Raw genomic sequence first — 17,291 nt, forward strand, 5'->3', positions numbered from 1 at the left:
AAATTCTGAATTTTACGGTAGGTGGACATGTGCAATGTTCATATATTCTCATATACCTGAAGAAAAGGAACTGAATTAAACTAGCTAGTTGAGGCCCTGCTCCACCCACACTGTTTTAATGAATAGATGAGGATGATTTGCAATCTGCACATCATTTGATGGCATAGAAAATAAGGGTTCTAAAGTGCTTAATTATGGTTGAAACGGTTTCATTTCTTAGGTAGTTCAAACTGTCACTGTGGCTTAATACACCCTTTTGAAATAGCGCCAAACCGGCCCTGAACTTGAACAAAGTCTCAATTAGAGAATTCATAATTAAATGAAGCTTTAGAGTGTTAGTGATTCTAAAAATAGACCAAATCTTGTTTAAACCTGATTAATTTGTGAACATCCTGGAGCTAACATCTATTTACCTGGGCACCCACAAAACCCTAGGTGTTAACAAATGAAGAATTAAAGCCTTGAGAAATGAAAGAATAAAGGAAGGACCCAAACAGGTGCTTTCTTCAGAGCCTAACCAAAGACGTCTAGGGAGAAACGACCTTTGCTTTTCTAGACAAGAGGCCTCCAGCTGACCCCCATCCTACACTAAGGGCGCGTCTCAGCCCATCAGCGGGTAGGGCAGCCGCCGTCCGTAGTCTTAGCGTCTTCCAGCCCCCGGCCCAACCCGGAGTCTCACTGGCTTTGGGCACCCTCGCTTTCGACCACCAGCAGCACCACCAGCATCGGGAGGAACGGCGGCATCGCGCGGGGTGCCCGGGACCCCCGGGGTCGGAGGGAGGGCGCCTGGGCTGCAGGCGGGCGGAGGGCGCGGCTGGGGCTGGGCGGTGCGCGTACCTAACAGCCGCGCGCTCACGTCAAGGTTTGTTTCACAATCACCCGGGTGTTCTGGCCGGGGCTCCGGGCAGCCGCAGGGAAGCCTGGAGACCGCGCGGGGCGGCGTATGAGCTGCGGCGGCTGTGGCCCAGGGCACCTCCCTCCGGCTTCCCGAACCCTGCCCCGTCCGACCGGAGAGGGAGGATGGAAACACCAGCCGCGCTCTGAGCCCCTCCAGAAGATAACACTTTTCCCGCCACATCGGCTCGCGGTCCACGAGTCCATCTCCCAGAGCGGGGCCGAGCGGAAAAACGAGCAATGGCGGATAACCTGAGGAAACTGGTCTCCAACGAATCTTTAAGATCGATGCAGAACCAGCTAGAGTCCTGGCTGAGGCAGTACAACGTGAGTCAGGGTGGGAGACCCCCGGGGCTCGCCCCTCCCTCTAGTTCCTCGCACGACCCTCGGCGGGGACTTCTTAGCACTGGTCTCCGGGTGGCCGCTTTGCCAAGTCCCGCGGTTGTGATGCCTAACTAGGGCCCAGCATCGGACCCGCATCGCCGGGAAGGAAGGAAAGTGCGGGTTCCCCTTTCTCCGTGCGGAGCGCGGGACTCGGAGTCTGGGAAGAGAGCACGCATTTTACCCAGCAGTAGCCAAGGACGCCGGCGGCCCTAGCAACGCGAAAGCCCTGCGAGCCGCCGGGGTCTGGTCAAGACTGCCACTCTCCCGCCTATCCCCTCCGCCAGCGGTCTACCCTCATACCCCCGACTCGAATTATTATTATTATTTTTACTACATCCCTCCTCTTGCCTTTCCTCAAGTCTCCCACTCTGGGGATGACTTGTGGTTGTATCAGGATGGATTTTTATAAAAATACACCCAGGAGTTAGTACCCAGAAATCAGTGAAACGGGCAGTTGTTACTGTTGCGGGTTTCACTTGTGTTCTGGTCAGCATGGCAAGTAAGGCACAGTTTCAACACCAGGGCAGATTTCAGAAGGCTTGTTGCCAAGGCATGTGTAAGCCCATATTCTCTCATCAAACCCAGAAGGGTTCTTCAAATCTCCTTAATCCCCACTCCCACTCCAGTTCCAGTTAATCTCCACCACCCAGAGAGTAGAACTCCAGTGCTGAATTTTGCTTCGGTTGGTCTGTCTTAAAAAGGGGAGTCCTATTTTCACACAGCAAGTAGAACAGGGAGGCAGAGAGAGCCGGGGACACGGAATCAGTCCCCCTAGCTTCTAGGTCTGGCTCTGCATAGAACTAGCTGAATCAACTTATTTAACCTCTGGGTCTCAGTACCTCCCCTGCTAAATGGGAGACTGGAATTAGATGATAGGTAAGGTTCCTTTTTAGATCTCAAATTTTTGAGTCTAGATCAGCTTGTTTCTGAAATTCTACCAGGAAAAATGCAACTGGTTGCTGTCATGAGTCCCTGGGCTTTCCTATCCACCCTGTAACCAGGGCTCCTGGGAGGAGGGGAGCTCAAAGCATAGTTACAGGTTTCTTCTTAGCCTTCCTTCCTAGGGTTTACCCCCTTCGCGCACATTTAAAGAACGAGCACTGATTATTCCTTCTCCACCGAGATTGCAGGAAAACTAAAATTCACCTCTAGCACAAAGCCTTGGATTCCCCTTAGCACCTACCTTTAAAAGTGGCTACTTGTTACCTAGTCTCAGAAGGTTGAGAATAACAAGTCCTATACATGTATTCACCCTTCTTAAAACTCCCTCTTACAAGAAAAAATGTTTTTCTTGCTTGTGGTCTAAATTAACTCGGAATATTAAAAAGTGTATTCAGTTTGTCACTAGACAATATTTAACACAAATGATACTCGTAGTGGCTGGACCAAATTAAATGATTGCTTTGAAAATACCTGTAAGTACTGAGAAATGCCAAAGTTTATTGCACTTTCCCTTCTCACTGACACTGGTGCATCCCATTCCTCTGTTCTCACTGAGACCATTTTAATCTAGATTCTTCACCTGTCCCACCCCGCCCCCTAAAACACACACACACACACACACACACACACACACACACACACATGAATAGTAGAGACTGCACTCTAAGAGATAAATGGCTTTCCAAATTTTGTGGCCATTCCCTGGGCAACATCATTTCTTCTCAACTCTTTGGCGTCTCTGTCACATTTGACTCTCAACACCCCTATTCTTCTAAGGCTCTAATAATTTGTCTCCTTGCCTCACCCACTCCCCCCTTGTAACTGTTCTTCAAGGGCCAGACTTTAGAAATCTTCTCTTCTACCTCCATTCCTGCTTCATCTCTTACTCCTATGCTGATCATCTCATATCTATATTCAGGTCCTATTCTCATCTGAGCTCTCTCTTCTCCAACTGTACATTGGACATTTTCAGTTGTGCTATTGTCATCTCAAAGTCAAATCAGCCTGAGACTGACCCTAGCCTCTCCCATGCCCCAAACACCAACTTCTTTCCTAACTTAATAGTCTTTATCATGACATACTCCACTTTCTTCTCACCAGCAGAATCGTGGGTACCAGTTGTAAATTCGTGCAGAACCTGATCACTTTCCACCACCCCTGCTGCTGCCACCCTTGTCCACCTTTGGTCATCTTTTATTTGGATCATTAAAAAAATAACCCAAAGTGATTCTTCTAAATGTCAAGTCAGATCAGGTTACTCCTCTGGCAAAACTCTCCAAACTTCCTGTCTCAGAAAAAGAGTTCCTACAATGGCCATCAAGCTCCTATACAACTGTGGTCCTTTAAATTCTGTGATGTCATCTCTTACCCTCTCCCTTGCTCAACCACTCCAGCAATACTGGAAGTCTTAGAGCAAAGCTGTCCAACAGAACTTTCTATGATGACAGACGTGTTCTGTATCTATATCTATATCTATATCTATACCTATACCTGCACTGTCCAATATGGTGGTCATTGGGCACTTGAACTCTGGCAAGTGCAAACTGAGGAACTGAATTTTTTTTTTTTTTTTTTTTGCGGTACGCGGACCTCTCACTGTTGTGGCCTCTCCCATTGCAGAGCACAGGCTCTGGACGCGCAGGCTCAGCGGCCATGGCTCACAGGCCCAGCCGCTCTGCGGCATGTGGGATCTTCCCAGACCGGGACACGAACCCATGTCCCCTGCATCAGCAGGCGGACTCTCAACCACTGCGCCACCAGGGAAGCCCTCCAGTCCAATTTTTATACAGCTGTACAGGGGATCGTTTTGCGGGGGCTCCTCATTCCCCATACCAGTGGTTCTCAACGCAGGCAAAGCCCTATGCCCTGGGACAGTGTTTTTAAAACTTACCCATAGAGATGAATGCATTTTACATCACGACATAGCACACATACACCCTTATATAACTGAAGCAGAGGTTCATAAATAGTTCTTCTCTTTAGTAATTGTGATATACTCTGTTTTCTTTTTCATTAATTTTTTTAGGGAGAGCTGAATGAGACTCACTAAATCAATATCACTTCCCATTAACGTTGTGGTCTTGGTTACACCTACAAATCATCTAGAAAGCTTTTTAAGCTTTCTAATGCCCAGATCCCACACTAGAGCAGTTAGAATTTTTAAGAGTGGGAGCCCACAAGGCTCCTCGGGTGAAGGCTTTCCTGAATCTTCCTGGCTTCTTACCACTTCCTCCTTTGAGCCTCACCTCTGAATTCTGGACCTACCTTTATTATAGCAGGCAGTACTCGATTTTGCATTCGTTTACATGTTTATCTGAGACTATAAGTTCCTTGGGGGCACGAGACTGTCTTGGGTCCCTAGCACCCAGCACACCGTAGCCTCCTCCATAAAGATTTGTTGAGAACGTAAATGCATGAGTGAAGCAGAGAGTAAACCATCTTCTTTGGCTTCCTCGTTCTTCATCCTTCTTTCTGGGTGTCCTCTTATTTCTTACTGCTCTTGCTTTGTTTTTCATTCACTGGCCCCTCTTCCTCAGCCCACTTCTGAAACAGTTAAATTGCCCTCTGCCCCGCTCTCAGCCCCCTCCCCACTCTCCCCTCTCGATGGGCCCTCCTCTGTGCAGGTGGCTTCCATTCTTCCTCTGCTGGAGGCTTCCAGAGCCGCACCTCTAACCGTCACCTCTTTTCTGAGATCCAGATGACTTTCCAACGGCTTCTGGTAAAGCTTCGTGTTAGAGAGCTCGGCTCCAGTTCCAGAAGCTGCAAGGATGGGTTTAGGTTCCAGCTGAACCACCATGTCTTCCAAATTACTTAAGAGCTTTGTCTTCCTCATTAGTGAATTCGAGATGATGGACGGTGTCCAATTTGTAGGGTTGCTTTGAGGATTAAATGAAACGTTTAAACATGTATTTAAAGCTCTTAGCACAGTGCCTGGCTGGCAAAGGGTAGATGCTCAGTAATGGTTACATACTCTCACTGGACTTCTCTATCTGGAGCTCCTTCAAACCCTTTAAACTGTCTGAAAACAGTATCTTCCCTCTCATACCTCTTACCTGTTTCCAAACATCCTGACTTCCTCCTCAGGTAATGCTAGAATCAGTGGGACCTTGCCTGATACAGATGTAATTTGGGGGCTGGGAAGGACTCTTAGGGGACCCTTGTCATTGCCACAGCTCTCAGCATCTCTCAGCCAGACAGCTACTACCGTCTCACAGGACTCGCTCTCTAATCCAAATTATCTGGTCTGTTCCTGCCAGAGTAATTCTTGTAAAATCAAAGCAAATCTTCCACTTGCTCCATTAAACTTTTCAGTGATGGGATAAAGCCCAAAGCCCTTCATGTGGCAAATAAAGTCCTTCATTACCTGGTCGCTGGACCCTGCATTCCCTTCTCCTGTATAGTATGCCTTACTGTTTCTTGCCTTGGTACCTGTTGTTTTTCGTTTTGAAGTGTCCTAACCTCTTACCCTCACCCCTCACCAGAGTGTATCTTGCTCCCTCTACAGCTCATTGTCTTCCTAGAGCATTTAATAAACACTGAGGGAATTATTATTATTTTTTTTTGCGGTACGCGGGCCTCTCACTGCTGTGGCCTCTCCCGTTGCGGAGCACAGGCTCCAGACACGCAGGCTCAGCGGCCATGGCCCACGGGCCCAGTCACTCCGCGGCACGTGGGATTCTCCCAGACCGGGGCACGAACCCGCGTCCCCTGCATCGGCAGGCGGACTCTCAACCACTGCGCCACCAGGGAAGCCCTAAGGGAATTATTTATCTTCTGTGTGTTTCCCATTCTCCATCCTGGCTTCACCAGCTGGTGAGCTCATTGAGAGCAGGCAACTTTTTATTTTTTAATGTAGTTTTGTTTCCTGAGCTGCCAGCCCAAAGCTTACAAATGAAAGGAACTCAGTGATTTATGAATGAATGAGCTTTGGAATTAGGAGACAATATAATTAGTTCATATCCTTGCTCTATTTATCTTGTGGGAGTAATTGTTTGGTAGAATACTGTGACTCTATTGCAGGTTGAGTGTCTTGTGCAATGCTTTGTGTTAGAAACAGCAGCATGTTGTAACATGTCTTGGGATCAGGAACTGTCTGACGTGGTATATTCTCTTCTGTTATTTAAGTCGTGTGTACAAACTCATTTGACAAACACTGAACCCCTGCTTTGTATCAGGCATTGGGCATAGCACAGGAACATATAGTAATAATACTACCATAATGCTAACTATTACATACCTCCTCTACTCTGCACCTAAGTAAGCTGGTGAGATCAACCACCTTCTAAATACGAGTAAATGGAAGTTCATATTTAAAAGGTCCTTTCTAGGAGAAAAAGCTAATAAGTGGAGAACTAGATCTGAACCATGGTCTGCCCTATTACTCAGTTCATTGCTCCACTCAGTTCTGTGTAGTGACTCGCAGGTACCAACTGTTGAACAACTTTTGCCTTTAAGGTGCGGAACGTGCATTTTTTTTTATTTAATTCTCTTAACACTCCGCAAGGCTTTATCCCATTTTCCTGGATAGGAAATGGGATCAGAGAGGTTAAAAAACCTGTGCAGGATCACACAGGACTGTGGCAGGTAGCAGAGCTGAGGTACTCAGGTCTGCTTGACTCCCAAGCCCCTTCTCTGTCCACTTAGCACATGGCATGATCTAGCCAGAGGGCAAATGGCTGTAAGTGGGGAATTGAAGTTCACTGTGGTAAGTGCAGGGATAAAACAGCAAGGGCAAGGAGCTGCTGGTTCAATGAGGAAGGAATGGAGAGAGCTGTTCAGACTGTGGATTCCATATGTTCTGATCATGTCAATATTATGCTAAGTCACTCACTTGCTCACTCATTCATCTAATATTTTGAGCCCTTCGATTTGCTATGGATACTAGTGATGATTGATACAAACATGAGAAAGACAAAGTCTTTAAAAAAAACTCAGTCAAAACCAAACCAGGGAATTCCCTGGCAGTCCAGCACACTTCCACTACAGGGGGCCCAGGTTCAATCCCTGGTCGGGGAACTAAGATCCCCCAAACTGTGCAGCGAGGCCAAACAATAAACAAACAAAAGAACCCCAACCCAAACCAAACCCAAACAAAAATACTTAGTCTTGTAAGGAAAAGGGGATAGAAGGATGAGACAGAAGAAGAAATGGCTACAACAGAAATCAATGCTACAACAGAGCTAGTCCCCAGGTACCGTTAACCAGGCATGGAAGGTAAACCAGCAGCTTCCTCTCAGTTACAACAAGTCCATTCCACCTGGACTGCTTACCAGGCCTCCTGGGCCCTCCAGGATCTGTCCTGCCAACCTCTCTGACCACCTGTCCTCTGCCACGTGTACCTACTTCTGGTTCAAGTTTGCCAGGCTCCTTCCTGCCGTTGGGCCTTTGCCCTTGCTGTTCCCACAGCCCGGCCTGCTCTTTCCCTGGTGTTCTGCATCCGGAACTTAGCTCCAGTGTCTCGTCCTCAGAGAGGCCTCCCTGAGCGCCCTCCTCATTCACACTTTGTCACATCATCCAGTCCTTCTCCTCTTCCTCCCGGCACGAATCATGATCCAAAAGTCACTATAGTTTAGTAGTTAAGAGCATGGGCTCTGAAACCCTGTCTCAGTTCCGGCATTTTACTAAAGTAAGCTTGGCCATGTTATTTAACCTCTCTGGGTCTCAGTTTTCTCATCTGAAAATGGGGATGATGACAAAGGCCCTCCAAATCTCCTAGGGTACTATAGTGGGGTTAACTGAGTTTACGTATGTAAAGCAGTAACAGTGCCTGGCATTTGGGGGGGATGTAATAAAGCCATAGTGAGTGAATCGCCTCATTTTCATTCATCAACCCAATACATATTGAGTTTGAATACAGACAGACAATAGAATGCAGGGCTGGGAATGCAACAGTGGACAGGCCAGGCATATCCTCTGTCCACAAGAGCTTACTGCCTGTCTGCACCATTTCCCTTGTTGACACAGATCTGCATTTTACTCGCAAACTTTTACCTAGAGGTCATCTGAACCTTTCCCCTTCATTCCAGTTTCTAGCTCCCACTTCCTGCCTCGGGATTCGTAGTACCCAGAAGGTACCCCCTGCTAGCGCCTTATTATGGCTTGAGGTCACACATAAATCTATGCATTTTTACACCCACACAATTTGTTGCTCGTAGTTGCATTCATTCCTTTGGAGTTAGAATCAGTGAGAGGTTTGGCTAACGAGGAATTGGTGAAAGGTCACCAAGGAGATGAGAAAAGCAGAAAAAGAGCTGAGAGGTCTACCTCTTAGCTTCTTCTTTCTGGGGACAGACTTTCCCCAAGTCTGCCTAATTTCTTCTCACCTAGATTTCACTTTGTCTTGGAAGCCTTCCCTGACTTTCTAAGACAATGGGCTCTTGAATAGACCTTGTGCTCATCCCTATAGTAAGACTTCATTCCACCGCAGGGTAACTTGTCTACTCTGCTCTCTCTCCCACTTGTCTGGCTCACCGTATGGCCTGGGCCATCTTTTTGGTCTTATTCTCCATTGTATCCTCAAACCAGCAATACCTTCGTATTGTTAGCAAGTAGTGCCCTTTATGCACGTATTGAACTTAAGTAGAGGGTAAGAACCAGTAAAGTGGGTAAATTAGGAGGCAGTGATTTAAATTGTGTTACAAAAGGACTATTTACTTTTAAAAGAAGTTTTTTCAGGGTTCCATTGAGTAGGGAGTCAGGGTTATTGCTATAGAAACAACCCCCAAGTTTCAGTGGCTTATTGCCCACCAAAAAACTTTCTCAGTGATGTGACAGTTCAATTCAAGTGTTCAGTTAGCAACCTTCTAAATCCTGTGGTCCACCATCCCTTATGCCCTTGGGGTCCTCTGCATTTGGCTAGTAGACGTGGGGAGAGAGGAAGAAGACAATCATTGAGGACAATCACATGACTTCCCATCCCTAACAGGGACTGGTTTACACAGCTGCACCGACCGCTAGGGAAGCTGGGGAAAGCAGTCTAGTGGGTGCCCAGGAGGAGAGGGAAGTGTGTTTTGTGAGCACACAGCAGTCTCTGCCCTGGGAGCACACCAGAGCCAGCTGGCCCTGTGTAAAGTGAAGTGCTTGATCACCTGCAGTGGGTCCCAGAATAAGGAAATTGCACTGATGTCTACTGTTCTGGCTTTGCAGAAGAACTCATGTGATCAAAATCTAAATCATTGCCTCGAACTCATTGAACAAGTCGCCAAAGTGCAGGGACAACTCTTTGGGATCTTCGCTACAGCAGCCCAAGAAGGTGAGAATGGCCCATGCATCCCCGTCTTTGCTTTCTTTTCTTTGTCCCTTCTCTGTGCTCTCTGACTGGGTTGCTGTGGTTGGATTTCTCTCGCTGACCTGATTTGTGGATTCTTCTAGGAGGACGTTATGATGGTGTGGAAACAATCAAATCGCGCCTTTTGCCTTGGCTGGAGGCCTCCTTTACTGCCGCTTCCCTAGGAAAACCTGTTGACAGCAAGGTCCCCTCTCTACAGGTAGGGATGCTAAAGGATCCTCCTAGGTGTTCAGCACCTGATCAGGCTCTGGGGACTCAAACATATGTAAGACATGGTTTTTACCTAGTGAGGGGTTCAACTCTAGTTAGTGAATTGAGACATGGGTTGAAAAGGTGAGTTTCTATATACAGTAATACGTGGCATAATGGATTAAGCTTTCTCCTAAGACAGATCGGCATTAAAATCTCAGCCTTGCCTACTTACTGGTGGTATGGCTTCAGGCAACTCAATAAGCCCCTGCTTCCTCAGCTGTGAAAAGGTCCTGGTGATGGTCTGCATCTGGGACATTGCTGGGCCCACATTAGGCACTAAATAGTAACTTTTAAACAACAAGTTAGCCACCCAGACAGGGTACCACCGGGCGGAGTCAGAAGAGAAAGAGATCATTAGATGGGGGAAAGCTCAGTATTCTGAAAGAGTAAAACAAAACTACTTGGAAACTTCCAAGATAAGAAGAAAACTCAATTCTGGTAGATCGATCATGAGTGTCATCATTTGTGGTTGATATTGGTGGTTTCCATGCGACAGTGGCAGTGTTTTAACAGTTGAGGACCAGACTGGAAAGACAACGCATACTTTGCTTAAGGCGCTGGTATCACTATGTCTGGATAGGCAAAACATTTGTAACCTTGATTTTAAATGTTTATATGGATTTACATAAAATCCTTTCAAAAACTGAACCATTTAGAGCAGGCCGTTCTAAGCAAGAGGGCCTTATGAGGTAGTGGCCAAAGCACTCCTGCTTAGAGATCACTGGACAGAATCCTAGTCTATCTTCTATGGTCCTGTGTAGGTTGTCCAACCTGTTAGGTCTCAGTTTCCTCATCTGTTATATGGAAACAATGCTTTTGCTGACCTAACAGGGTCACTGTGAGAGTTAAACGTGATAAACCTGCGAAACAACTTACATGTAGTAAGGGCTCTGGAGACATCAGCTGTTGTTAAACAAATTTTTATGTGGGGATTTTCATATGCCTCTTAGATTTTTACCCCCTGTGGATGTTATTTTGGGTATAAAGGTGTACGATGATATTTCACTGTCTTTTTTAAAAATCTGAGGTATCATTTACCGGTAGTGAAAACCATAGGTTGGTGAATTTTGACAAATGGATATATTCTTGTAAGTCACACCACTATCGAGATAGAGAACATTTCCATCACTTCAGAGCAGTCCCTTATGCCACTTCCCAGTCCCCTCCTTCCACCCTCAGGGCAACCACTCTTCTGATTTTTATCACTCTCCATTAATTTTGCCTGCATGGGAAATTCATGAAGATGGAACTATACATTACGTCCCTTTTGTACTTGACTTCTTTTTTCCAGCGTAGTGTTTTTGTAATCTGCCCATGCGGTTTCATGTATCCAGACTCTGTTTTGATTTGTGTACCATTCCAGGACACGTTTGATAAGGACGGACGTAAAGAGTTTGGCGCTCGGGATCGGGACATACAACAATTAGATGCTGATTTGAATGCAACTCGTAATCAACTCAACCAGGTTCAAGACGAGTAAGAGGAATGCAAGTTATTTTCTTCCAAAAAGAATTGCCTGTTCTTAATTTTTAAGTTTGAAAGGAGAATACTGGCTCATGTAAAATGTAGACATTTGCAAATAAGTCATATGATGTGTGTATATGTGTGTGTGTGTGTGTGTGTGTGTGTGTGTGTGTGTGTGTATGAGTTGGGAGGCAGTGTCTTTGAATTTGGGGACAAGATTCCTATATTACTTTATGATCCCTAAGACCCTGGTCCCCTTGGCTTCATTCCTGGGGCTCCTCCTTTTCCATAGGCCCACTATCAGTCCATATGTATGAAAGAGAAAGATTGTTGCATGAAAATCTAACTTTGGGGAGGAAAATAAGAAAAGAGGCAGAAGAGGAAGGGTTAAAGAGAGTGAAAGATCAGGTAAAGAGAAAAATTAAGAGGAAGAGAGAAAAAGTAAGATGAAGCAGCCTTCATCTATCTGTCAGTTAGAGGTTATACACGCCTAGCTGAGAACCATTCAAGATTTTGGAATAACTTTTAGATATAAAAATGTATTTTTAAAAAGTTAAGCAATGTCTGGCAGTAACAGATCTCAGATGTATGCTGTGTGCAAAGCCAGGGTAGCAAGTTCAAGGAATCACTGCAAAGAAAATTGCAAACTTTGGGTTGTACTTGAGGGAGATAGACAGATGTGATGCAGCTGCTTTTAACATATCTAATAAAAATCCATCAGTAAGGTGTTTCTCCTACCACAGCATTGCTCCATGGCTGACATGTAGAGGATGGCAAGGGATTCTTTTGTCACTAGTTAAGGCTTGTGATGGAATAGGGTATGGCATTCTGCCTTGTTCTCTGATTAGATTTCCTTCTAAGGAAAACATCTCTATTGATTGATTTAATTTTGTCCGATTATAAAAGTAATACACATTTCCTTTGTCAGAATGCATATAACAAATAAAAGTATAAAGATGAAAATCAACTGTTAGTTCATGCCTGTTAACATTTTGGCATATTTTACTCCAGACATTTTTCCTTTCTCACACACACACACGGTAACAGGGTTACCTCTACACATTCCCATTCATTTTTCCAACTGGAACCACTGTCAGTGTGTAGTTTTACAGCTGCAGCAGTCAAAATTTACAAATGAACTGTGCAAGATGCCTAATTCCTCTGAATTCGTATGACTTATTTCAACTAACGTCAACTGATTTGGAGAAGGGTAAGAAGGAACCTTAAATCTGCCACTTCTTTTCTGGTTTATCGTAGTTCGTTTTGTGTAAATATGCAGTTAATTCCAAGCTCTGTTTGGGGCTGTGTTTGCCCTTTCAAGGGGTCTCATTGTCCTCCTCCTTCCTTAGACAGGCGTCTAGGGGTGAAGGGCTGTTTCCGTGCTCTCCTGGTGATGGAGGAGAGGGGCTTTTTGTCTTGTACTGCCCTCTGGGTTCTTGCTGCCTTGGTTCTACCTGGGCACTGGAGTCTTGTGCTGATGGGCGCTGAGTTGTGGCTCATCTGGTTAAGTTTCCTCACGCATTCGCTGGCCCCTGCTGCTGCCTCCATTTGCCTCTGGTTGTGAGGCAAAGCTTCGCGACTTTGCTGATTCTTGTCTTCGGTCAGAATCCGTAGGAGCCAGGAATTCCTACCTGCCTCTCTTGTCACTATGGCTGTGTAGTTACCCATCAGGGGCATCATGGACCAAAAATGATGACTAAACGCTTTTTTTTTTTTGCGGTACGCGGGCCTCTCACTGTTGTGACCTCTCCCGTTGTGGAGCACAGCCTCCGGACGCACAGGCTCAGTGGCCATGGCTCACGGGCCCAGCCGCTCCGCAGCACGTGGGATTTTCCCGGACCGGGGCACGAACCCATGTCCCCTGCATCGGCAGGCAGACTCTCAACCACTGAGCCACCAGGGAAGCCCTGCATGCTTTTTTAAAAAAAACTTTTTATTTGGAAATAATTTCAAATACAGAAAATTTGCAAGAATAGTACTAAGGACACCCATATACCCTTTCACATGCCCCTTGTCCTGTTTGCTTTATCATTTTTTAATTAATTAATTAATTTATTTATTTTTGGCTGTGTTGGGTCTTCGTTGCTGCATGTAGGCTTTCTCTAGTTGCAGCAAGCGGGGGCTACTCTTCATTGCATTGTGCGTGCTTTCCATTGTGGTGGCTTCTCTTGTTGAGGAGCACGGGGTCTAGGCATGCGGGCTTCAGTAGTGGCGCACGGGCTCAGTACTTGTGGCACACAGGCTTAGTTGCTCCGCGGCACGTACGATCTTCCCGGACCAGGGCTCGAACCTGTTTCCCCTGCACTGGCAGGCGGATTCTTAACCACTGCGCCATCACGGAAGTCCCTGCTTTATCATTTGTATGTATACTTTCCCTATCTGTATACACACTGCCCTCTGCCATTTGAAAGTTGCACACAGGAAGGTGCTTTTCCCTTTTGCTTTTCCCTCTTTTTGTTTTTTAACCCACGTGTGGTTCATGTTCCATTTTTTAAGGCATCAGAAATGATGGAGGCTGTTCCCCACATTCTATGGTAGCCAGCTCTCTCCTCCACTACTCTGCCTACCTGTCTCTAAATCCAGGGTGCTACCTAATGTGGAATGAGGGGCCCACCCCAGGAGGTTCCCATGTCTAACCCCGTGGAGACCAGTTTAGCTGTGACTCAGTTGCAAAGGTGCAAATTCCAATAGAGTGCTGAATGGGGACAGGTCTGCTCAGGTTTGACGAGCCCTAGACAAGGGAAGACTGCTGGATTTTATGTTGGGACTCTGGTTAGAAATCTCACCTGTCCTCATTTCCTATATCCAATCTATTAGAACATCTATTAGAACAACAGTGGAATCTGCCTCCTAAACGTCTCCCACACATGCTCCTTTCTATTCTACTACCACTGCCCTCATTCAAGTCGCTGTTACCTTTTGCCTCAGCCAGTTGCCTTCCAGCTGGCTTCCCTGGGTCCATTCTTGCTGTACTACAACTCATTTCCACACAGCAAATATAGATATACTTTTATTGTAGCAAGTCACCCCCTGGCTTAAAAGCTGTTAGTTGCTTCTTTTAGTACTTAGAAAAAAATTCTAAATTCCTTCCCAGGGCTCTCCCAGCCCTGCGTGATCTGACCCTACCTCTTGCTCCACCCTCATCTCATGCCAAGTTCCCCTCACCTAGTCTTCTGTCTACTTCCTCACCTCGAGGCCTTTGCCTGTGCTTTTTCAGAGAAATGGAAGTCGTCTGCTGGCTCTTGGCATGGCTGGCTTTTTCTTGTCCTTTAGGTCTCAGCTTAAATGTGACTTTCTCAGAGTCTGCGACCACTATACATTGAATGGTCTTTCCTCTCCCTCTCCTCTAATTCTCTTTCACAATCATCTAAGAATAGCACTTATTGCAAGTTGGAACTTTGAAAAATTTGTGTGAATATTTATGATCCAGTAGACTGGAAGCTCCAAAGGGTTACTGTCCTGTATCGCTATTCTGACATTTGTATCTCCAGCATCTAGCATCGTAAATTCTCTATAACTTGCTCAATGAATGAATAAATCCATAATAAAAAATAAATATGTTAGCCTGCTTAAAACAATGCTTGTCACATGAAGGTATCTCCTTTCTTCTCTCTGTATATCATCCAAGAGGGCCAAGTTCGCATATATATTTGCTTGTATATATATGTGCTCACACATGTATGCCATGTCTCGAGAGAAAAAAACCTGATTACTGTTCACACTCTTGTTTCTTTCTCGGTCTATTTTCTTCTTTTAATTTTCCACAGTTTTCTCTTGATAAAAATGTTAATTTTCCCATATATACTTTAAAAAATCTATAACATATTCACATTGAAATTAAATCACAGCAATTTCCTTACAATAGCCAGCATCCCTATCGTGAAGTTATTGCTCCTCTGATTTTATTTTAGACTTCAGACATTTCATTCATGCATTCATTCATTCAGTTTTTCCGTTTTTTTAAAAAATCTATATGACAGGTACTGTTTTAGGAGCTGGGGATAAAGAGATGAATAAAATGAAATCTTTGCCTTCAAGTAGTTCACAGTGTGTTTGTAATGAGATTACAGATGTGAACAAGTGTTGGAGGAGCTCAGGAGACGGGAAGACAAACTTTTCTTGAGAGTCAGGTGTGGCCTTTGGAGAGGCACTCATTGGATGAGTGGGCGTTTGTTAGAGGAGAAGGGGATGAGATGGAATTTGGGGAAACGCACACCACCTCCTGCATTGCCTCATCGGATCTGTGCGGAATTGATAGGGATCCTGCTGTCCCATTATTTCTGTCTGCCTCACTGTATAGGGGAGGCCAGTGTTTGACCTTCCATGTTTCCATCCAAGTGTAGGAAGGAAGACTGGTGTGAGTTTGGATAACAGTTGCAACCTCTTAGCTACAGAACTACTGTGATGAAAGATACTTGGTGTTCCAGGGATGCAAGGTCAGAGAAGTCCCAAAACCTTTGCCAATCCGCAATCTCTCACTGTACTAGGACAACCTCATTGAGAACCATTGGTCTTCATCCAGTGGCATCCATCACATTCTCATTTCCTAAAGAAATAGTACGATTTATTATGATTTGTCTACAACGAAGAGAGTCCTTGAAACTAACAAGGACTAAGCTAGTTGAAAACTCAGGAAAACTGTGCTCAATTAGTGGTGGAAGTCAGAGGCAGGAAGACACGAAGTACTTGGTAGTCGAGTGTAATTGTGGAGGACTTTTTTATAGGCGGGCAAATAATTTTTCTATATTTAGCAAATCTGGGAAAATTAAGTCAAATGCAACTCTACAGTACAAAGTAATAAGAATAGGTATTAGTATATTACAGAAAAATGGAGATTTTATAGAGAGGCAACCTGGGGATTCGGTGTAATTAGAGCAGATGAATTAGGAGGGTGAGAAGGAGAAACTGAACAAGTTTGTCTTTTACATTCTAATAACAGTAATTATTACCTAGCCTTTTAGAGGTAGTAGCTCTGTAATTTCTTTGTGTTTGACATCGAGGAAAGATGCTAGCATGTTTTTGCATACTAGTGTGCCATGATATTTGTAATATCATCTAATTGAATGCAGATGTCTTATAATTCGATGTTGTTTATATTGAATTTATATCATACGGCAAAAGTTCCCAAGAGAACCTATGCCTTGATTTAGAAAGTCTGCCAATTTTGCAAAATCTGTCTTTAGTTACTGATTTCTCTTACAGTATGGCTGAAACTGAAAAGACTCTTAAAGAAACCAAGAACAGATCGGCCATATCCCTTCTGACTGCAGAGGGGGAAATAAATCAGCTAAGAAAGCAGTAAGAAAAAAAAAAATGACAGGATTATTGCAGGCTGCTGATTAACCTTTGAATTTAGCTTTTTTTGGTGCTCCATTACAATACGAAAGAATCTGTCCATAAAGAGGAAAGGCAGCAATGTTTTTATTAATGTTTTATATATTTTTCTTACTACAAAACAGTATTTATCCACTATAGAAAATCTTCAAAGTACAACATGGTAGAAAGGAACCTTAGCCCTCATAATTCCAGAGCCAGTTACTGTCATCATTTTCTATTTCTGTCAATTAGTACACTAAAAATAAAGTTAAGACAACAAAATGTAAGTATACAACTGTGGACCCCAGTTTTTCATTTAACATTATTTTTTTCTATTACTAAGAAAAAATAAAGCAGAGCTTAGTCTTAAATAGGTACATCATATTTCCTCATTTGGGTATTTCCCTAACAGGGAATATTTACTTTGATGCCAATTTTCAACATTGGAAATAATTTTTTGTGGCCAATCTTAGTTTAAATTTCAGATTATCCTCTAAAGATAAATTTCTAGAAGGGGAAAATAAACACTGATCCCTTAAGGGTATACTTTTTTCAATCTTAACTTTGATTTTTCTTTCCCCCAAAAAGAGCAAATGGGAGTTGCAGTAAAAAAAAAAAATATATATATATATATATATGTGTATATATATATATATACACATATATATATACACATACGAACATACATACCTTTCTATTGCCTTCATACATGTTCCAATTGTTCTGATTTCTTCAGGAACATCCATAAATT

The 17,291-nt window shown here is 44.4% G+C and overlaps 1 protein-coding gene across 1 annotated transcript in view; it reads left to right on the forward strand.

Moving 5' to 3' along the window:
* Positions 1 to 1,028: 1,028 nt before the first annotated feature.
* SPATA18 (spermatogenesis associated 18) overlaps positions 1,029 to 17,291 on the forward strand; it is a 29,769-nt gene continuing 13,506 nt past the window's right edge. The window contains exons 1-5 of the mRNA XM_030880730.3: positions 1,029 to 1,221; positions 9,367 to 9,472; positions 9,592 to 9,707; positions 11,124 to 11,236; positions 16,427 to 16,522. Coding sequence (XP_030736590.1) covers positions 1,135 to 1,221; positions 9,367 to 9,472; positions 9,592 to 9,707; positions 11,124 to 11,236; positions 16,427 to 16,522 — 518 coding nt within the window. The 5' untranslated portion in view covers positions 1,029 to 1,134. The remainder of the gene's footprint in view (positions 1,222 to 9,366; positions 9,473 to 9,591; positions 9,708 to 11,123; positions 11,237 to 16,426; positions 16,523 to 17,291) is intronic.

This window comes from Globicephala melas, chromosome 5 (genome assembly GCF_963455315.2).
Source record: "Globicephala melas chromosome 5, mGloMel1.2, whole genome shotgun sequence".
In the NCBI taxonomy this organism is placed as follows: Eukaryota; Metazoa; Chordata; class Mammalia; order Artiodactyla; family Delphinidae; genus Globicephala; species Globicephala melas.